Below are 22,584 nucleotides of genomic sequence, written 5' to 3' on the forward strand. Positions count from 1 at the left end.
AGCCCCAGTGGCCCAGGCGGGAGAATGAGAGCAATGCCACGTCAGCTGGTGAAGAGCAGAAATGCGGCCGAGTCCTCCCGGGGAGGGCCCACTCCCCCCGATGCAAGAAGGGAGACACAGAGCCTGGCCCTGGGAGTGCAGTGGGCAAACCCTCTCTTTGCCCCCTCGCAGATTCCAGACAAACGCTGCCCAGAATAATGAAATTTAAACTGTTTAGACTTCGCAGAACCGCGTGCACTAATTTAGTGGTGCTGGCCTGTTCTGCTTCAGGGACCAGGCAGGCCAAGGAACTCTGTAAAATGACAGCAATGGCTCTCCAAGAGTGTGGGGGAGAAAAGAGGCTTAAAGAACCTGAGCCCCGAGACACAAAGAACTCCTGGCCCGTGAGGGCCCCTCCTCTCCCTTCCCGCTCCTCAGCCTGGGATTAGCCCTTGTCTTTCTCATGGCCGCCTCACCAGCAGCGTGGGGCGAGAGCTGCCACTTGGGAGCCTGGCAGGTCACAGCACTGGGGGACAGCTCACCGAGGACAAGACGGGGGACACGCACCAAATCAGGAAGGCAAAACCACATTTACCAAGTCGGGGTGATGACAGAACCAGGGCGGGGGGTGCCGGGGTGAGCACGGCTGGTGTTCGCTGGGACATCGCAGATCAGAGGGGCCTCTGTGCGGGCGGGCATAGAGCAGGAGCTAATGAGGCACACATGGCAGCACAGACAGGTTCTGGTCTTTCATTGAAGTCTCCCTCCCTGCTGACATCAGGCCAGGCCCTCACCCAAGCGCTGTTCACAAACACTGATGTTAGAAGCAAAATTCAAAATCTCAGGATGCACCAGAGGCCTAAGCCCACATCCCATCAGGGGAGCTCCCCACTTCCCTCTAAAAGAGGAGCCTGGCGGAAGCTTCTGTACACTGGACAAATGACAGAACCAAGAGGCTCAGAGTCAGGCGGACATCTCAGAGGAAGAAGACTTTGGTCATAGGAGGCAGAATCTGGAAACAAGAGCTCTTGAGTGGCCAAGGACATGGGCAGAGACCAGAAAACTGAGAGAGAGAGGAAGAGACTGATCTCTCAGGGAGGTGACCAAGGGACATTGTCCTAAACATCTTGACAGAAACCAAAAGGGCTAATGAAACTGAATATAGACCAATCACGATTTCCTACATAAGCCCAGCCCCCAGCTTACCCCACGGGTGGCGCTCAAAAGTTCTCCATGACTTGGTGTCTGGAACTCGGAATGCATTTTTCATAGAAATAAAGCGATACCTATGGTGAGGCTATCAGGCCAGCCGGTCACCATCGTGGCCTATAAATGCTCAGCATCAAGGCCCGTGCTTTATTCTTCTTTGATTTCCAAATGCACTGCAGAGAACCTGACAAAGAGCAAAAACTCACATGGATACAGGGTGAGTGAAAGGCTTCCGTGAACGTCAGGCTTGGTTTCACCTTTCACTTCCCTGTGCATTCCTAGAGAGGACCTGGTGTCCTCGGTTTTTAAAGATACTCGGAGAATCACGCTGAACTCCCCGTTTAGGCCGTTTACCTGTTTTATGTACTAGGATATCCTAAGGAAACCAAGTATTCCTAATAACCCCACAGAATAGAAAGACAGCTAAATGGGCCCTGCTTGTGCATTCCAGGCAGGTCTCCGGGCTGAGAGCTTCATTTAGTCAAGGACAAATGGAATGTTCAAGAAGCCCTGACCAAGGGGGGAGGTCCTCCACTGATGGCCACCTTGAGGCCTTGGCAACTTTCTGGACCCTGAGCTCTCCCTTAGTAAACAGAAGGTAAAACTCATTCTAAAACCAGATCTTGGGGTGCCGGGGTGGCTCAGTCCTTTGAGCATCCAACTCTTGGTTTTGGCTCAGGTCATGATCTCACGGGTCATGAGATCAAGCTGGGCACTGGGCTCTGCACTCAATGGGGAGTCTGCTTGAGGTTTCTTCCCCTCTGAGCCTCCCGCCACTCACACCTTCACTCTCTCTCTCTCAAATAAACAAATAGATCTTTAAAAAAACAAACAGATCTTTAACATTCTAGCCTCTGAACTTCTTAAGGATTTAGCGTCTTCCCATTGTTCCCACCACGACCTCCTTCACTTTAGATGGGTCCCTTCTCTGCCTCGCCAGAGGAAGGAAACCACGGCGGTCTGGCCACCTACTCACCACTGCTCACTTCAGCTCTGTGATGATCGAAGGGCCGTTTTCACACTCTGAGGTCCTCCCATGCTGCCTGCGGCTTCATTTATTTATGGTATTTTGTCAACTGATAGAATTTCTGATGATCTATGCCCTGCAGGGTTTGAAAAATGGTCTCCATACAACTCAGTCACAGGCACTGTCCCTTTGTAAAGTCATGGAATGAGGGCACAGAGTGAGAGCTGGGTGACGTCACAGCTCGAGGTGATGAGGCCGCAGGCGGACCCCAGGGCTTCATCTCACGTTCCTCCCCAGCAGGGTCTCTGAAGGCTTAAGAATAAAGAATTGTCAGAAACCCAAAAACAATGATTTTTAAATGAATGGTCCTTTCTCTGGGCAGCTTTTGGAAAGATTCTTCTGCTCTGAAATTCAAAGACTGGACTAACAAATTCTTCTGACAAAGGGTAATTTGCCTAATAAGTACAAACCCCCTGACAGGCCTGCCAAGGAGAGTGCCAGGTCATTCTCTGCCAAAAAAGCAATCCCACTTCAAGGTATTTATCCTAGAAAACTGAAAACGTCTGTTCACACAAAATCTCTACACGAACATTTACAGCAGAAAAGGCGGTAGGACATCCTGGCTGAGACGCTGGCCTCCAGCTCAAATGTTTGCAGCGGCCTTATTTGTAATCACCGAACACTGGAAATAACACAAATGCCCTTCAAGGAGCAAATGAATGACCAAACTGGTAGAGCCATACAATGGAATACCACCGGCGGTAGGAAGGCACGAACTCTTGCCGCACACGACTCCGATGGGTCTCGAGGGCATTATGAAGAGTGAAAGAAGCCAGGCTCTGAAGGCTACATACTAAACGATTCTCTATACAGCCTCTGGAAAACACAAAACTATAGGGAGAGAGAAGAGACCTGTGGTTACCAGGGATTAGGGGTGAGGGGAATGTCTGACTACCCAGGGATAGCCCTCGGGAGTTCTTCAGGTTGCTGGAGCGCTCCTGTATCCTGTAGTAGCTGTGAGAGCCTCTGCATGGGTCAAAACTCCTAGGATTGCGCACCAAAAATCAGAGTGAATCTTCTTGTGTATAAATGACTTTTTAAGACGTTCGCAAATCTCTGACACTCCCACCGTGTAACGGGGGAGTCTTGAACAGTGGCCAGCCTTGCTGATTCGTTTGAATGTGTAGAGGACCAGTGAGAAGGACAGAAAAGGGGAGACAGCACCCCCCTGGTCTCCAGCCGGAGCCCTGAGCTGCCAAGGAAGAGTCCAGCTACCCGGAAGCCACCATACTAGAGACCCGCAGAGATACCAGAGAGATAACAAGACCAGAGAGATAACGAGAGATGCCCAAGCCGAGCTCAGCTCTCCGCATCTGCCCACCGAAGAAGCCATGACCTGGCTGCACCCTCATGACGACCCTGAGCCAGAACCACCTGGCAAGAGGCTCCCCAATTCCTGGTCCAAGGTAACTGAGAGAATATGTGACAATTTTAAGCAACGATGCCTCAGCGGGACTTGTTCGCAGCCACGGATAACCAGTCGGGCACACTCTTGAGCAACTGCCATGTGATACCTTCTCACACATAATCTTGCTTGTTTTTCCTTCATTTCATCTTTTGCTGGGCACTTTCTACATGCCAGGGACTCTCTACGGAATGGGGCAAGAAGAGTTGAGAGCCAACAGACTCCCCAGAATGTGGGGGCTGAGAGATGGCCGTCAGAGCCAGGGAGAGGGTGTTGGCTTGGACTGCTGGCCAGACATGGTCTGTTCCTCACAGAGGCAGCGCGGGTCTGTGGGAAGATCACAAGATCCAATCTCAACACAGCGTGTGTTCGGCATCTGTGGGACATCCAAGGGGAGCTGTCCAGGGCCACTTGGATTGTTGGCCTCAGGACCAGAGAGAGCACTGGGCCAGACAAAAGAACAAGGGCGTTATCAGATTGCACTGGGAGCCACCCAGAAAACAAGGTCATCTGTGAGGGGAAGGCATGGTCTTGAGACAAAGCCCTGAGGAAGGCCAACCCTCAAAGGGCAGGAGGACACCGAGGACTGAGAAGGAAGAGAGGGGAGGGGAATCTGTCACTGTAGAGCTCAGAACAGCCAGCATTCTTCCGAGGGGATGACCAGAACCAGCAAGTGCTGCTAGGAGGTTAAATAAGATAAAGACAGAAAACTGTCCCTGGCATGAAAGACGAGCTCCTCAGCAAGGGCATCTACGTGCTGAAGGAATGATCCTAGAGGGAAGCCTAGCTGAAGGTACAAGGAGGGGCAGGGGCTGCCTTGTCTCTGCAGTCATAGGTGGGGGGGGGGGCAGCTGGGGCTAGAGCCACTAATTCAACAGTAGGATCCTTTTTTGGTTTTGTCCACACAGTCCTGTAAGGAGGATGCTATTGGTCCAAGTTTTGGGAAGAGGGACTATGGAGTGCACAGGCGGGGCTAAAGCTGTCACCCACCGTAATTTTGCTGACCCTTGGTTTCCTTAATTTTGGTTACTGTGCTGGCCCTCCCAGAGTCTGACACTGAGCAGACACCTCATAAACGTGTGCGAAAGAGAGGAAAGAGGGAGAGTCCCCGAAAAGGGTCACATCTTAGCCCTCGTTGGCTAACACCTGCACTCACGGGGAACAGCAGTGACGAGGGGCGTGGACAGCGGGAGACAGCATCCTCCAGGCCTAGGCCAGGCCCTGCCCGTGGCTTGTCCCCGACCATCCTCCTCCTCCCACACATTCTTCATCAGTGGCTTCTCAGTCACTGCCTGTCCATCCCTCTCCTTTCTTCTCCCGCCCGTTCCTTTCTCTCCCCTTTTCTTTGTAATCATTCCCTTCCCGTATTTTCATTTTTCTCTCCTCTTTCCTTCCTTTTTTTTTTTTTTTTAAGATTTTATTTATTCATTTGACAGAGAGAGAGACAGCCAGCAAGAGAGGGAACACAAGCAGGGGGAGTGGGAGAGGAAGAAGCAGGCTCCCAGCGGAAGAGCCCAATGTGGGGCTCGATCCCAGAACTCCAGGATCACGCCCTGAGCCGAAGGCAGACGCTTAACGACTGAGCCACTCAGGCGCCCCTCCTCTTTCCTTCCTTTTCCCTTATGTTTTCAGTACATGGAATGGAAGTCACTTCTGAAACGGCTTTGTGCTCATTGTGACAGCCCAGTGTGCCAGTCCAGCCCCTCAGCCCACCCTCGTGCATCATCACTCCCACATTGCAGACTGCTTTCACTTGCCCAGAGCCATCCAGACCTGACCCCCACCCCAGGTGCCATCTACATGTCACCTTTCCATTCACGTACTCAATCCTTCCCATCTCACCAGGAGGCTTTCTGGAATGTGAGCCCACGTACATCTTTCCCACTGCCGACATCTCCATAGCCCTGGCCGCCTATGTCACACGTAGACGTGAGTCATCTGCTGCCTTGTCACTTGTGACTTCACTCTTTGTTATGTCTATGACTGATTTCCCCAACCAATCATAACCGTAAAGGAGATGATTTTCATGGCCTGGGATCAGCGGCCTTGATAGAAAGAAAGCTTCCCACTCAACCAACCTCTGCTCCACAGCTCCCTGGGAAATAATCACCAACTGGTGACATGTAACGTCTACGAACTCGGCCGAAATCTCCTCCAGCTTTCTCTGGGTGTCCAGCTATGCTCCCTATGCTTATCTCTGACAGACTGAGGCTCAGAGTCCTCGCTGGACAGAGAGTTGGGGGCCTGGAGGCCAGAAGACGTGGCCAAAGGTCTAGCCCTGCCATCCCCGGAGGGGCTGTTCCTGAGCATGGGCCATGAAGCCACCCTGACTTTAGTGTTCTCAACTTGGAGATGGAGCCTAACTAACCCATCCCCCCCCCTTTTGGGGTTGTGTAAGGATCAGCCAGGCAAACCCATGTCCCAGGGCCGTGTAAACTGCACAGACACGCCGTGGTTCCATTACTGGCAGATTCAGTGATGAATCACCGTCCACAAAAATGCACCCGGTTCTGGGAACAAAAAACCACTCACATCCCTGACTATTGTTCTGGACAGGAAGGCCAAAAGCTCTTCTTTCCTGCCCCCAAATAGCCGGTGCTATTGAACTTGAATGCAAGACCCCCGGAAAGGCTGGATAAGCTCTCCCACCTCCAAGCGCTGGCCCCTCAGACACCAGCCACTCGACAGCGCCAGGTCCTGCAGAAGCCAGGGTTGCTGATTTCTGGAAGCTGTGATCAGGAGCCAGCCTGAGCACTCCTGCAGCCCGTGACTACGACCTGATACGGCCAAGGGGTAACAGATCCGTGTGAGCTGAGTGGCATCACCTGAAACAAAACCTTTCCAAAACCTCTGAGGTTGGCAAAGGGCCGAAGCTTCCTCTGTGGAAAGAAGGGCAGCTGGACTCTGCCGACACCGCTCCAGGCTTCCAGACCCCCCTTCCTTGGGGACTTCCCACTAATCCCAGCAGCAGGGGTCTCCCCAGCTTCGGCGACCCTGCCCCCCACACGAGCTCACACCTCGCCCTCCCCACGGCGCAGCACGGGCAGGAACAGCAAACGAGGCGGTGTGCAAGGCCAGGAGCCAGGCGAACAGGGGCATCTGGCCCGTGAGGTGGTGCTGCTTCTCCATCTCGCACGGCAGGCCTCAAATCCGGCCCCACGGGGGACCCCTCACTGCCCAAACGCAGCAGAGCCCCAGGCTCGTCCACACCCTGCAAAGCCAATAGGAGATGCCACGGACAGGACGGGGGGCCTGCTTTTGCCGACCCCAGGCTTCCGATCTGAGATCCTAGCACAGACCCGGTGCAGAGAAGGCCAGAAAACCAGGTTTCGACACACTGAAGAATTGTGTCTACCTCACTCACCTGCCGTCTGTGGGGGAAATTGTAACATGCAGATCACGTTCACAGACCAGGATCTGAGGAAGGATCGTGAAAGTGAAGGGTCTACTCGATTGCTGCAATCATCACGATGGAAATGTGTACTGTGGTTGTCCACTTAACAGTCCTTCCAATATTCAAAAATTATGTATTAGGCTTTCTCATGTGCCAGGCACTGTCCTGGGAGGTAAGTTAAACCGCACTCCCTGCTCCAGAAGGGTTACCCCTGGTGGGAGGACAGGAACACAGTGTCATGGGGGAGGGGGCGCACGGAGCACAGCCCGCCTGGGTCTGGGGGGGCCGGGAAAGCCCCCAGAGGTGACCCTTAGATGCGGTCTCAGCTCAGGCTGGAGGGCTGAAGAGGTGGTCCGGGTGGAGGCAAGAACCTGAAAGACCATCCAGGGCAGCCTATGCGGAGATCTGCAAGGATTTAGCACAGGGTTTGGGAGGGGCAGGGAAGGAAGGACGGCCGGGGACCCTGTGGGAGCGGCAGACCAGAGGCCAGGTCACAGAGAACCCTGAGTGTCCCTGTGAAGGGCTGGGACTTCACCCCGTAAATAGTGGGGGGCCACCAGAGGGAAGAAGGGGGAGGCAGGGAAATCGGGCTGGGGGTGGGGGGACGGATCAGAAAGCTGTTTTCCAGAGCCAGGAGTCCGAATGAGAGCCAAGAAGACTCAGGAATGGAGGGGAGGGGACCGGGTGTGAGCAGAGGAGTCACGTCTGACTCGGCGTTTGTAACGAATAAGATGCAGAAGAGCGACATGACCAGGTCTCGGAGGAAGAAGTTACTCAGACATTTCTTAGCTCCATTTCCGTACGTACAATCTGATGATTCCTGTGAGTTGTTATGGACTGAATATGTCTCCCAAAATGCATATTTTGAAACCCTAACTCCCAATGTGATGGTATCAGGAAGTAGAGCCTTTTGGAGGTAATTAGGTTTAGATGAGGGTGGGGCCCCATGATGGGATCAGTACCCTTACAAGAAGAGGAAATTAAAGGTACAAAACCACAAAAGAAAAAAGGAAGGAAGGAAGGAAGGAAGGAAGGAAGGAAGGAAGGAAGGAAGGAAAGGAGGAAGGAAGGAAGAGAGAAGAGGGAAGGGAAGGGAAGGGAAGGGAAGGGAAGGGAAGGGAGGGAGGGAGGGAGGGAGGAAGGAAGGAAGGAAGGAAGGGAGGAAGGGAGGAAAGGGAGGGAGGGAAGGGAAGGAGGGAAGGAAGGGAGGGAGGGAAGGGGGAAGGGAGGGAAGGAGGAAGGGAGGGAAAGGAGGGAAGGAAGGGAGGGAGGGAAGGGAAGGAAGGGAGGGAGGGGAAGGAAGGAGGAAGGAAGAGAGAGGAGGGAAGGGAAGGGAAGGGAAGGGAAGGGAAGGGAAGGGAAGGGAAGGGAAGGGAAGGGAAAGGTAGGGAAGGGCAGGAGGAAGGAAGGAAGGAAGGAAGGAAGGAAGGAAGGAAGGAAGGAAGGAAGGAAGGAAGGAAGAAGGGAGGAAGGGAGGAAAGAGAGGGAGGGAAGGGAGGGAAGGAGGAAGGGAGGGAAAGGAGGGAAGGAAGGGAGGGAGGAAGGAAGAGAGAGGAGGGAAGGGAAGGGAAGGGAGGGAGGGAAGGGAAGGAAGGGAGGGAGGGGAAGTAGGGAAGAAGGAAGAGAGAGGAGGGAAGGGAAGGGAAGGGAAGGGAAGGGAAGGGAAGGGAAGGGAAAGGTAGGGAAGGGCAGGAGGAAGGAAGGAAGGAAGGAAGGAAGGAAGGAAGGAAGGAAAGGGAGGGAGGGAAGGGGGAGGGGAGGGAAGGAGGAAGGGAGGGAGGGGAAGGAGGGAAGGAAGGGAGGGAGGAAGAGAGAGGAAGGAAAGGAAGGAAGGGAGGGAGGGGAAGGAAGGAAGGAAGGGAAGGGAGGGAGGGGAAGGAGGAAGGAAGGGAGGGAGGGAGGAAGAGAGGAAGGAAGGGAACGTAGGGAGGGAGGGAGAGGAAGGAAGGGAACATAGGGAGGGAGGGAGAGGAAGGAAGGGAGTGAGGGGAAGGGAGGGAGGGAGGGGAAGGAGGGAGAGGGAGACACCAGAGCTTTCTCTCTCTGCCACGTGAGAACACAGCAAGAAGGTGGCCTATCCACAAGCCAGAAAGGAGGACCTTACCAAGAACCAAATCTGCGGGTACCTTGATCTTGGACTTCCAGCCTCCAAAACTGTTGAGAAGATAAATGTCTGGTTTAAGCCCCCCGATCTATGGTATTTTGTTATAACAGGCTGCACTAGGATAGGAGTTTTATTAGCTGCCCAATATTCTATCCATAGGAAAATGTAATATATTTAATATCTCCCTTGTCATGGGACATTGAGGATTGTTTAGCTCTTCATTATTAAAATAATCCTCAGGGGCGCCTGGGTGGCACAGCGGTTAAGCGTCTGCCCTCAGCTCAGGGCGTGATCCCGGCGTTAGGGGATCGAGCCCCACATCAGGCTCCTCTGCTATGAGTCTGCTTCTTCCTCTCCCACTCCCCCTGCTTGTGTTCCCTCTCTCGCTGGCTGTCTCTATCTCTGTCAAATAAATAATAAAATCTTTAAAAATAAAATAAAATAATCCTCAAATATCTTTATACATATAGCATTTTTATATTTTTATTTATCTCTTCAAATAATTCTTGTAAGCGGGGTCACCGGGTCAAAAATAATCATTGTTATGATTCGTACGTGTTGCCAAGTCTCTCGAAAGAGGAAGGGCCACTGACGAGGCCTCCGGCAGCATGCAAGCGCCCGGTTCTCTCACAGCGCCAGCAGCTAATGAGAGGTACCTTTGTCTTCCTAACACAATACTGATTCTCATCTGCATACAATGTGGCAGTTCTAAGTTTAGCTTTGACTTTTAAAGTATAGTCATGATTTTGTCCCTCAAAATAGGCAGAGCCCATGGGATACAGACACATAATTTACTAAGGGTTTTAACAGTCTTCTCGGAATCCCACCTGGTGGTACTCCCAGAATCCAAATGTTCCTCTCAGTCCTGACACCAGCTGCGTGTCCGGACAAGGTCACCCTGCAGCTGGGCTTCACAGCTTGGCCTAGCTCTTCACCAGCCCTCCACTGATTCTGGGACCACCTCTCCAACCATCTTCTTAAAATGGGGAAACTGTGGCCATCCCAGGTAAATTCCTCACCCTTCTGCTCAGCAACTAAACCCCTAGGAATTCATCTTAAGGAAATAATCAGACATAAGCACAAAGGTTTTCTTTCTGCAAGCATATATGCTACAGCCTTATCTCTATTTTTATAGTGACAACTACCTAAACGTCTAACAGTTCATTCATTTACTGCATTTGTTTACTGAGTATTAAGCCCCAAGCACAGGCAAATAAACATGGCAGAGACCGAGCCCTTTCCCGCACAGCGCAGGGGAGCAAGGCTTCCAAGGACCACAGTACGAGCACAGAATGAATCACCGCGCTGTCATTAAAGAGGATATGCTCCAAGAGTATTTAATGGCTTGGGAAAGTATTCATAATATTATAATTTAAAATGCATAGCTATTAAAATCCTGGCAAGACACAAAGTGGTAAGAGTGATTGGTTCCCTTTGGGTGGTGAGAAGAGTGGTTTTTATTGCTTCAGTGTGCTTTTCTGTAGTTTCCAAATTTATCCACGTGCTCGTTCTGTGATGGGAACAGATGCTCTGTTAGTTTCGTGTGGGTAGGACTCCTTGCCTCGTGGCCTTTCTCTCCCTGAATCCAGCTCTGCTAATGGTAACCTCTCCCCGGCTGCGTCACTCTGGATTCCACACACACAGTTTAAGTTCACAGCCAGGTGGAAACACAAGTCTGAAGACGGTTGAGGGTGTAAGCAGACACAGACCAATATAGATAATATCGACTCAGGCAAGAAAAACAGACCGCATTACTCCACGTTAACATGAGAAGAAAGGAGCTTCTTACTTCTGCCATGACAGGGTAAAGTGGCAGGTTGGACACTTCCAGCAACCCCATCTAGGCAATCTGCAGGTCGCAGCTCACTCCACTTACCAAACGCTGTGGTCACGGCCCTTCTGGCTTATCCATCCTATTACCGCCCTCTTAGCCACAGTCAACCAATAGTGTCCAGACCCATCCCCATCCCCTTCTGTGAAGATATGAAAATCCACTTCTGCAAGTGAAAATCAGGAACAAGTAAAGAATAAATTCTAACAAATAGAGCTCAAAAAGGGGAAAGGCTGCCCACGAAGGGAGGGGCAACTACTCACTCTCATACTAGACTATGCAAGTCAGAGGTTTTCCAGAAGGAACTAATGCCTGGAAAGAGTTTGAATGAGACCACACTTCCTTCCTTCTAGCTCTGAATGCTATGACCATTCGCCCGTTCGACAACCATTTACTAGACATGTACTTTGTGCAAGGCGGTTCTAGGCGCTAGGGCTACATCAGTAAATGAAACAGACCATAAAACCGGCCAACCAAGCAACCCTGCGTTCTTGGAGCAGTGAGCCGGCCATGCAAGGGCTTTGGATGACCCTGAAGGACAGGGGGCTAAGGGAGGTTTGGAGCAGAAGAGTGATGTTTTCTGACTCTCTCTTTCCCTTTTTTTTTTTTTTAAGATTTTATTTATTTATTTGAAAGAGAGAGCAAGAGAGGGCATGAGCAAGGGGAGGGAGAAGCAGACTCCCCGCTGAGCACAGAGCCCTACATGGGGCTCCTTCCCAGGCCCTGAGATATGACCTGAGCTGATGACAGATGCTGAACCGACTGAGCCACCCAGGCGCCCCTCTCTCTTTCCTCTTTAACGGGTCACATGGGCCCCTTTTGTAAGTATTCCTTCACATTAAAATCCATTAAAGGGACCCTCTTTCACCATTTTTCCTATTAATGGCTACGCTGCAAGGCAAGGAGAGAACGTCCACCCACCAGATACCCACCCTTAACTATAAACCACAGTCAGTAGACAGTGGGGCACCGGCACAAAGCAGACTGCTAGACAATGGAGCAGACAGCCCAGCAACGGCCCTCCGAGGCTGTGGACGTATGTGGGTCAGGGAGACACCGATGAGACCGGGCTCCACGCCCCCCACGGTCCCTGTGACTGGGATGTCGTCAGCCTCTCTCTTCAGTCGGCCGCCTTCCCAGGGAGTCCGCACCCGTGCACCTCGAGCCGCACACGGCCTCCCTGGTGACATCAGAGAACCAGACGGAAGTCCCGTCAAAATTGTTCATGAGGATCGAAAGCTTGTGAGTGGGTGTAGCACACTTAACAGCATTAAATTTCATTTAATTAAATTACAAGAGGAGAAGGGAAGGAAGCACTGTTTAAGCCCTTTGTCTCAACCCCAACACCGTCACACACGTGTTCATGAGTCGTGAGGGACTTACCTTTGACTCTGGATTAATTAACTGTCATGAGGGGAGGCCTGGGGAAGGTGAGCTCTAATCATAGAGAAAACAAAACAGCATTAAAGTGGTATAAAATGTAAGGGGTATAAACTCCTTTAGTCAAAACTCTGGCCAGCATTAACAGGCAAGGTGAGTGGCCGCAGTGCTGTGGGTGACCGCAACTTCGCCAGAAGGACCCTCCTTGTCATCCTCTCCTCTAAGGACCCACTGCTCCGTCTTGCACCTGCTCTCAACCTGTCAGAGTCTGGCCACTCAGCAGCATCTGCCCTTCGACTCATCTGCTACGAGCCCCAAGCCACTCTCGGGATCCGTCCGAAGATGCATCAGTTATATCTTCCATCCTGAGAACTTCGAAATAAACTTTGGGGTGTCCTGTGCACTCTGGTGAAGACCACCGCATTCCATTCGCTGCCATAATACCAGCACAAAGAAGCCTGATCGATGACAACAAAGCCTTCTGCGTTTTCTTCTTTCCAAGAATGTTAAAAATACTTGATGAGGCGATCAACAATCCATGTGTCTGTGTCCCTTTTGCCAAATCTAGGGGTGTGAGGCTATACTGAATTGCAAGTTGGTTAACATTTTCCCTTTTTCCAATGTGCTAACAATTTCGAAACATTTTTTTCCTGATATTAAGTTCTAAACATTCCCCCTTGGAGTTCACAATTTTACTTTCTGGTTACGAATCTAAGTGGTGAAGAGGAAGTATGTTCCCAAGTTGTAAATAGATACAATGTAATGTGATTTGTTACTATGTGGCTCTAAAAACGGACCAACTTCTGGGTATATAATTTTGCTCATGCATGGTAATCTTTTTTTTTAACGATCCATCTTCCCCCTCCCCAGTAGCTAATCCATAAACAGTTTAATCTGTCCATAGGAATCAAAAGCTGCCTGTAAGAGTGCCAACATATACCATCAACTTACATTTTCATATACATGACAACATCGCTGCCCGGCAACTGCATTCTGGGAAGCTCTCCTGGGGCGTACTCAAGGTCCAGGTGGAGAGAACCAAGTAAGACCCTGGGTGTGGCCGTGAGAGCAAGTGGCTCCAACAGCCACTGGGAAGCTGAGCGCCTTTATACTGGCATCATTATTTATAGCCTTCGCAACACCTTGGCTTCATGATAAAAATGGAGGGGCATCTACAGAAGCTGCACGTAGAATCTCTCTACCTTAACCCTTCCTTTACCAAACCGATGATCGCTGAGCTGGCTTCATCACAAGAACTGACTGAGCCTAGAAACATATCCTGAACGTAAAAAGACTGATGTCCTACACTTGTTTCCCAAAGATCCTAAGGAGAACGCAACCATCAGGGTGGGAAGAAAAACATCAGTGGGCGCACAATGACCAGTTTGCTGACAATTGGCCAGCTCGGCCACAGCGAACCCGCTCAGGACACCAGTGACACTGAAGGAAAGGACTCGGATCCCAAAGGGAACATTGGAACTCGTAACCTAATTTTTTAGCTCTTTTATTTAAAAAGTTCAAAAAAAAAGTTCAACATATATAAAAGTATAGAAGATAGTATAATGACCCCCTCATATACCCATAATCCGGCTTCAACTCATGGTCTACCTTGTTCCTCTGTAAACTCACCCACCTACTTTCCCCTCATCCGGGATCATTTTGAAGCAAATTCTGGACATCCTATAATTTCATCTGTAAATATTTCAGTATGTATCTTTGAAAAACCCAAATGTCCCTTTAAATAAAACCATAATATTGTTATCACACCTTAATAATTTTTAATATCAAATAATTTATTTTCATTAATTTAAATTTAATGAATTTTAATATCAGTCATTATTCAAGTTTCCCCAATGACTTCAAATATTTCTTTACTGTGTGTTTGTTCAAATTAGTATCCGATTAGAGCCACACATTGCGATTGGTTGTTATCTATCTCTTAAATCTCTTTTCATCTAAAGTTCCTTTCTATCTTTTTTTCTTTGCAATTTAATTTTTGGAAAAACTATAATTGCCCACAATCTGGATTTTGCTGATTGCACCCCTGTGGTGAGGTTTTAACATTCATTGTAACTTAATTTTCCCCATTCCTTCTTAGTTCAGAACAAGATCCAGAAACACTTCCCAATAAAATTGTCAAAGACAAAAACAAAAACAAAAAGCAGTCTGCTTGTCTCTGTAAAGGAGCAAATGCTGACGAACCCGAGATTCTGAAAACGCCCCCGAATCGGAAAGCCAGGTGGCCCTGGGGACCTTCCTGAGCCAGCCACAGGCAGCAGGGGCATCCCCTGGAGAGACGCGGAGGGTGCCGGGAGCTGCTGGGGGCGGGAGGGGGGGGGGCAGAAAAGTTCGCCAAGTGTTCAAAGTTCCCTCTTCACAGAGAAATAAACCCTGGAGGAGAAAGAAGGCTGGGGGAGGGGTGCTCAGCGCCGGCTTCAGCATGGTAATCAGTTTTAAATCTGCCACCACTAAGAACCAACATTGCAGAGCCCGGAGGGGGAGGGCGGACGCAGGCCTGCTGTTTTCCAGAGGGACCCAGGTTGGACTGCGAGGACAAAAGGCACAGAACTCACAGAGCTTCCACGCTGGAAGGACTTACCAGAGCACAACCGTTTAAGTCACAGCCCTGTGACAGGCAGCCGCGTGTGAAGGCACTGCAGTCGCCCCCCTCCCCCACCTGCACCTCCCCCTGCACAGAGAGCATGTGCTCTGCTGGCTTTCTAATAATGGGACACAGTTGGCTACAGGCTTTGGAGTAAAAAAAAAAAAAAAAAAAAAAAAAAAAGACTTGACCTTAAATCTCAGCTCCTTCACTTAAAAGCAGCGTGGCCTTAGATAACCTGCTTTGCCTCCCCTTGTCTCAGTCTCCCCATCTGTTACCTGGGGATACTACTGTCCACCTGCTAGAGCTGTTATGAGGATGGATGAAGTTATGCAGGGAGGCCTGCCGTGTAGTGCCCAGCACACTCCCAGCAATGTCTCCTTTTCCCCCCAAAGATTTCTGCCAGTCCCTTCGAACCCAGATCCTTGCAGGAAGCCATGACGGCACCTGCGGGACGTCTGGCTGCCTTACTGATGCTGTCTGTGGCCATGCATGAAGCAAAGCCAACTGACCCATAAAGAGTTCAATCCCATGATCCTGATCTCAATAGCCCGGCTCCAACCAACTGAGCTAATTACGGTAGAGTCAGATTCAACCCAGCTTCCACGGAGATGCTCTTAGCAGTTCATACAACATTCTTAAACAGTTTTGTCCTAAGACGCTCTGTGACACGACACATTTGCCAGCTTTACCAGCGATCTCATCTTTTAAAAATCTTAATGTAATGTAGCAAACAGATGTGTCCCTTAAGAGGATTAAGGTGGAAATTCATTACAGCAATAATACCAGTGGATTTGTGTTCCATAACTAACACAGATCGATCAACTTAGGGCACACTCCGTCTCAGCACTAGTCAGCTTCAAGAAAAACAGGGGAGAACTCGACAGCCAGGTCTTCTCCCTCAAGGAATTTATCTGCAACAGGGGAGACAGTCAGAGCCCCACCTACTGAGAGCCTGACCTAAGCGACCTCTAATCCATGCTGCTTGGACTGTAGCGTGCACAGGAATCACGAAGCATGTTGGAAAAGAACTCTGGCAAATGGACAGGCTGCCTGAAAGGAAGACATCCAAGACATTACCGTGGAGTCATTAAGAGCTCAGACCTGGTGTCAAATGCCAACCCTGGAATTTCCCCCTCATGTGACCAGGGGAATCCCATCTGCTGTGGGTCTCCTCTGCTCTGAAATGCAACAGTACCGGTACCTGATCCGTGCACTTGGTGAGATGACGCATGTCTAGGATGCTCCTTGCCTCAGGCAAGTGCCTAGAACACAGCCACTAGCATCACTCCACTCGGTCTGGTCCACAAAAGGGACCGAAACATCTCCTGAGCTAAATTACTGTCTTAATTGCCATTTTAACGGGTAAGCTAGTTATCACATTTTTTGTAAAAATATTCTCCAATTCCACTTTTGTCTATCAAAAGGAAACAAGAATCCTTAGCCTTTTGTATCAATCAGTCCAACACATTTAAATTTTGAAAGGCCTCTGACTTACTAATTCTACTGTATAGATTTTTCTAAATTAGAAGTCCTATAATTATAATTCTTTAAAACACTAAACCAGAAACAAACACCTATTCATACAACATTAGACAACAGAAGGCCTTACCTAGGCCAGACAGAACATAGAACCACCAAAATGAACATCTCCCCAGTGAGAATACAACATCTGCTTTGACCTTTTTGTTATCAAACTCATCATTAATGTAACTGTCTTCCCTGGAACTACTAGCCGCTTAGGGAAAAAACAAAGAAAGCATAATATGCATACTATATCTTTTTTGTCCAAGATGATACTAGTTAAATGAACAACTAACTTCTAAAGGAGTCAGCAGATGTGATCTAAATTAATATACCATTAAGTTAAGAAAAGATGCACAGGGGGCACCTGGGTGGCTCAGTAGGTTAAGCATCTGCCTTTGGCTCAGGTCATGATTTCAGGGTCCTGGGATCCAGCCTTGAGAAGAGCTCTCTGCTCAGTGGGGAGTCTGCTTCTCCCTCTCCCTCTGCTCCTACCCCCCCACACACCCTGTGTTCTCTCTCTCTCTCATTCACTCTCTCAAATAAATAAATAAAATCTTAAAAAGAAAAGAAAAAAGAAAAGATGCACAGACTCTGGTTTGGGCTGGGAAGGGCCTGAGAGATTATCCAATTCACAGGTTCCCAGCACAGGAGAATCCTAGGAAGGGGGCTGTACAAATGAGAGGTCCTTCTAGAGGCTGGTTGCACAGGTGTGTTCACTTGGTGACCGTGCCTCCAGCTGCTCACCTTTGCCCTAACTCTTCTGTACGTGTGATCTACTTCAAGCAACAAGTTTACTCCCCAGGAGAGTTGCACGTGCCGGACCACTGGGTACACCGAGGGTGTCTGCATGTTCCCCGGTCAGGCTTCTCTGTCCTGTCCATCACACAGATTGCCCTCCCCCAAGGAACTCCCTATCTTGCCAAGGCCGGGCTCACCCTAGGAGAAGCATTCCACGTGGTGTGCGAAGCCTTACTCATCGCAGGGGCCTGGAGTGACAGCTTGTCCACTCCCTCACCATCAGCTAATTCACGGCAGGGTTGGTAACTATCTGTTCCCACCTCTCAGGTGAACTCTACCAGACCAGGAATTCTGCCTCAAGGCTCTTACTCACGCTTGTAACATTCACCTGCCCCAGGCCAAAAAGTACCTGGCACACAAAGGCGATTTGGTAAGCTCCCCAAGTTACTGGGACGGAACCCCCACGAGGTGCTGCTTTCTGCCCACAGCCACACAGCTGGTCCAGGGAGCAGAGCAGCCCTGGGGGCTCAAGACACACAGGCCTGGCTTGAATCTCAGCTCTCTGCCCCTAGCAGAGAAACTAGGTTACTTCATTGCTCTCTGCCTCAGTTTCCTCATCTGCAAAATAGGAATTATAAAAGTATCCCCTTCACAGAGGTCCGTGGCATTTAATGGGACCGTGCACTCACGTCCCTGGTGGTGAGATATAGGTGTATACCGATATGCCAAGTGAGCAAAACTCGTTCACTCTTTCCATCGCAGGGGGGCCATGCAATTTGAAGATTCCCTGCTGGAAACTAACAAGCATTTTAGAACATGAATGTGCACCTAGGCACATAAATGCCCTGAGTTCTGCCTTACAGAACCCTGGCTAATAGAATCAGCCAATCACTCCGTTCTAGATGTAAAAAACAATGCCAAACAGCTGAACGTATTGCAGAGGTCTTTGGGCAAAAGATGCTGAGACTAAGGCTGGCAGGCTGCCGAGACAGGGAGTCAAGGGGTTCTATGGGATACCTTCTGGTTCTGCTTATTCTACAGGGGACACCTCAGAAAGTTCTGTGAGCCAGTGCAATTTCATTGCTGTGGCTTCTGCGCCGGGAGGGGGCGGTGGTGCAGGAAGCCCGAGCTGGAGCCCCAGGATTTCCTCCTACCAGACCAGACCAGGGACACAGGATCAAGACTAGGGGGCTAGTCCAGGGAAACATAAAACCGTACTTCCGCTTCCAGCTAGAAAAGTCAACCTATGTATATAGGGCTTGAAATCCAAGAAAACCACTTCAAGGTCATAGTGCCACAATTATGAGCCTTCTGTGGTTTCGACAAAAGATCACTGTAATCAGAGATGATAATGAATGGAATATCAGGATGCTGAAGAAGCCCTTCGAAAACCTGTGACTCAATCTACTGATTAAGAAGACCCAAATAATTTACAAAAGTGATTCTGATCAACTGAATTCACAGCACCTCATTCTGTCCCTCCATCTCCCAATCCAACCTGCTTTTATGACCAGAGAGATTCCCCCAAACAGTGACTGAGATCCATTCTGCACCAACATGGAGAGAATGAGCTAGCGCTGACCCCTTCCTTACTCCTGAAAACAGGTTACTAATTAAGTAAGGAGGGAAAGCACTGATACCCTCCTAGTAGAGGGAGAAAAACAGCACTGCCAAAGTTCACTAGTTTCCACATACAACCTCCCTCTCTTCCAAGGCAGGTGAACGTCATACAGAAATCTAAAGAATTTTCGAAAATCAATTTTTTCTTTTTGGTATCAAGGGTTATCTCTTCCAAATATTTATCAATGTTGATCTTCAAAGAATAAATCATCTCCAAGCTTTGATATGAATCCTAAGCAAAAAAATGTGCTGGGAAGTAATTAATTCTTCAAGGTGCAATCTGTTTAAGTAGGAGGAAGGGCTCTCCTGAGTCACTAAATGGTTAGCTTGCAATGCCCAGCTCTTTGCAACACACACTTTGCAAGATGCCTGTCCTCCTGCAAAGGGTTAAAAAAGAAGAAGAAGAAAAGAAGAAAAAAGCCTCTATCGGGAGGACTGAGAAGCCATTCTTCCCAGGGGACACTCATTTCGGGCTGCAAGGCTCAGGCTTTGTGCGCGCGCCGCCCCTCCGCGCCCCCGCCCCTCCTCCCACAGTGACTGCTCCTCCAAGGTTCCCAAGGCCACCTGCTTCTCCCGAGAAAAAGGGACTACTCGGAGCGCTATCTCAGTGCGCAGTCAGCGTCCCCGGCGATGCCCCGCGGGGGAGGAGGTGTCCCCAGGGAAGCGTGCTTTGTCGCGAGGGTCGCGCGGCCGCCCTCAGCGGCCCCAGAGGCCTGGGAGATTTAGACCTGAGTCCCCCGGGCCCGGGTTCTTTCCGCGCCCCGCTCAGCGTCCGCCCAGGTAGCAAGGCAGACCGCCGGCGTCGGAGCTCCACCCCGCCCACCCAGCCGAGCTAACGGCACCGCGCCGGGGAAATCTTCTCCATCCCGCCTCCGGCCGGCGCGGCACCTGCTCGGCCCCGCCCGCTCTGGGCCGGAGCGCGGGGCTCTTCTCCTCTCGCGCCCGGGAGATCCCGCGCCAGCCGGCGGATGCCCGGGGCCCCTCTGCCTAACCGGGAGGGGGAGGTCTGCCCTTGGGCGCCTGTCCCGGGGGGCCGCGCCTACCCCAGCCTGCGCGCTGTGTCCCCACCTCCGCGCGCCCCGCAGCACGGGCTGCGTCCAGGAAACCCAGCTGGCACCGGTCGGCCGTACCTTGTGCGGCGCCCGCAGCAGCCGGTGGACCCCGGCCAGCTGGGTGCCGAGAGCGAGGTCCTCGCGAAACGTGAACAGCGGCGGCCGGCTGGGCTCGGGGAAGTTGGTGCTGTTGAAAGGGTCCGTGTCGTCCAAGAACTGCACCCGGCAAGCCAGCGTGGCCATGATGCATCCCTGCCCCTGGGAGCGCGGGCGCCGGGACCGGCGGGGCCGCGGGCTGGGACGCCGGGGTCACGCCGCGAGCAGGGGAGGCCGCGGCCGCCGCTCGCTGGCTCGCGGGCTCGCAGGCTCCGGCGCGCCCGGCTGCAGCCCGGGCTCCGGCCGCGGGGGGCGGGGCGGGGGCGGGGCCCACGGGCCCCTCTGTCCCCTCCTTCTCCGGCTCCTCCCCTCCTCCGTCCCCTAGCGCCCGGCGCCGCTGCCCCGGCCGGCGGGACCTGCCGCGGGGAAAGGGAAAGAGAGAATGGCTGGCGCGGCATCCGCAGCCCCGCGCCGAGCCTGCTACCAGCGGCGGCGGGGCGGGAATCCCCGGCGGGCCGACTCCGGCAGTACGTGCGCCCCTCGGCGTAGGGAGCACCCGCGGAGCTGTACCCCTACGAGCTCCGGGAACTGGAGGGAATGGCCATCCTGTCTTCCCCATCTGTGAGAGGGCTTAACCCCTTCCAGATGAAGGCGGCGGCGCCGGGCTCCTGCTGCCTGGATCTGAAAAACCCCAGCTGGGCATCTGCAGGCGAGGGAGCCGGCCCCTGACAGCAAGCAGGGTGGCGGCAGCCACCGAAAGCCCAGGCAAGGGTGACCGGGAGGTTTCCCTTGGGGAGAAGGGAGCTTAGAAGAAGGAGGGTGAGCCGGGGAACCCAGGCAGCTCCTCATAGACAATCTCAGGAGGCGCTAGGAGAGACGACTGGGGGACTGCGAGGCTCTGCCCCAGGACCCCAGCGCTGGGCGTGACACCGGGGCCACCTGGTGGGTGCTAGTTGACCCTCTGTTATCACTGCAGCCTCTTGACCAATTCGGTCCCAAAAGCCCACACTGGACCTTGTGGGGCCGCGGACCGCTTCGGAGAGGTCACCGAATTGCGGAGGGGCCGCGGCGACTTAGAGACGCGCTCGCGACCGAGGGACGTGGAAGGAAGGGCTGCAGCGCGCCTGCCTCGGCGGCAGCGCGCCAGCCTCGGCCACGCCGGAGCACCGGGGCTCCTCCTCTCCGCCTCCCTCCGCTCTCCTCGCTGCTCGCGAGCGACCCCCTCCGTTTCCAATAAGGATTCGACAGTTCTCTCCTTTCCCAGGCGGTGACCAAGTCAGTGTTCCTCACACCTTATATAGGTACCTGGGCTAATACGCAATTGCTCTTAGCATCGGTGTCTATTTGCAAGGAGGCTCTATGACCTCTCTCTCTCCCTTCCCTCTGGTTTCAAGGAGAAAGAAACCCTTGTCCCATACTTACCCCCTTCACTGACTGGTTTGTTTTTAACATTTTATTTTTAAGTAATCTCTACACCCAACATGGGGCTGGAACTTACAACCCCAAGATCAAGCGTCGCCTGCTCCGTGGAATAAGTCAGCCAGGCGCCCCCTTCAGCAGCACCTTTAGCCTTCCCTCTCCATAGACTCTCCCTGCCACACATGCAACACTTAAGCCTGGTCTTAAAACAACAATGATCCATGACACTTCTGCTCATTCAGAAGAACTCGAGCTTTCCTTACTTCTGCTGCTTACTTGCTCGTTGAATGAGTTCTCTGGTCCAGGGAAAGAAAAAGTTATAACAAAAAAATCGGCTCCCTATTTTACAATCCCCATTCCCATCCCACCGTTCCCATCCCATCCCACTTCTCAGAGGCACACATTTCTCTTCTTTTTTCAGAGGCACCCATTTCTAAATAATGTAACCACACTGATCTACTTTCAATTATGAATTTTAGATAATACACTGGCTTTCTATCATGCTAAATGAAGATTTTTTTTTAGCTTTATTACAGACCACTTCCCTTTCTCCATCTTCCCAATATAGTTTTATCACAATTCTAATTGAATTCCTATTCAGTGATTTTTTTAAATGATGATTATGTTAATATTGTTCACTTTTGTGCCAAGTAGTGCACATGATTACATAACTTTTGTTGTACAACTTTTTGTTTTTCTGAAGTTAATATTTGTTTCAATTTTTTTCACTTCCCTATTTTTTTTCTTGAACAGCTGGTTAGGTCTTCTCATATCCTTTTTTTTTTTTTTTAAAGATTTTATTTATTTATTTGACAGAGACAGCCAGCGAGAGAGGGAACACAAGCAGGGGGAGTGGGAGAGGAAGAAGCAGGCTCCTAGCCGAAGAGCCTGATGTGATGCTCGATCCCAGAACGCTGGGATCACGCCCTGAGCCGAAGGCAGACGCTTAACGACTGTGCCACCCAGGCACCCCTGGGTCTTCTCATATCCTGCAACAGCTCTGAAAACACCTCTTTCAATACTGTCAAATTATTTCCCAGTGCTGTATTTTCTCCTAAGATATCCTTTTCAGAGATATTCCTCCGGTGTCCTCCATGCTCCTGGTCTCATTTGGAATGTGGCTCTCTCAGCCCTATCTTCCTGGAGAGTTCCTTGGCTTCTCTCTTGTGTGGGACCCCCTGGTTCCATTACTTGTCTTATT

General features: G+C 51.2%; 1 protein-coding gene across 21 annotated transcripts in view; it reads right to left on the reverse strand.

The window, feature by feature from the left end:
* Positions 1-20,253, reverse strand: part of FHOD3 (formin homology 2 domain containing 3) — a 450,733-nt gene extending 430,480 nt beyond the window's left edge. For 15 of the 21 annotated variants that reach the window (XM_045777869.2, XM_087869863.1, XM_045777879.2 and 12 more), the window contains exon 1: positions 19,947-20,253. In XM_045777869.2, the coding sequence (XP_045633825.2) occupies positions 19,947-20,111 (165 nt within the window). In that variant the 5' untranslated portion in view covers positions 20,112-20,253. The remainder of the gene's footprint in view (positions 1-19,946) is intronic. The other 6 variants (XM_045777877.2, XM_045777876.2, XM_045777874.2 and 3 more) reach the window with 1 other exon arrangement.
* Between the last annotated feature and the right edge of the window lie 2,331 nt (positions 20,254-22,584).

The sequence above is a fragment of the Ursus americanus genome, chromosome 19 (genome assembly GCF_024610735.1).
Source record: "Ursus americanus isolate L20-20 chromosome 19, mUrsAme1.1.p, whole genome shotgun sequence".
NCBI classification, from domain to species: Eukaryota; Metazoa; Chordata; class Mammalia; order Carnivora; family Ursidae; genus Ursus; species Ursus americanus.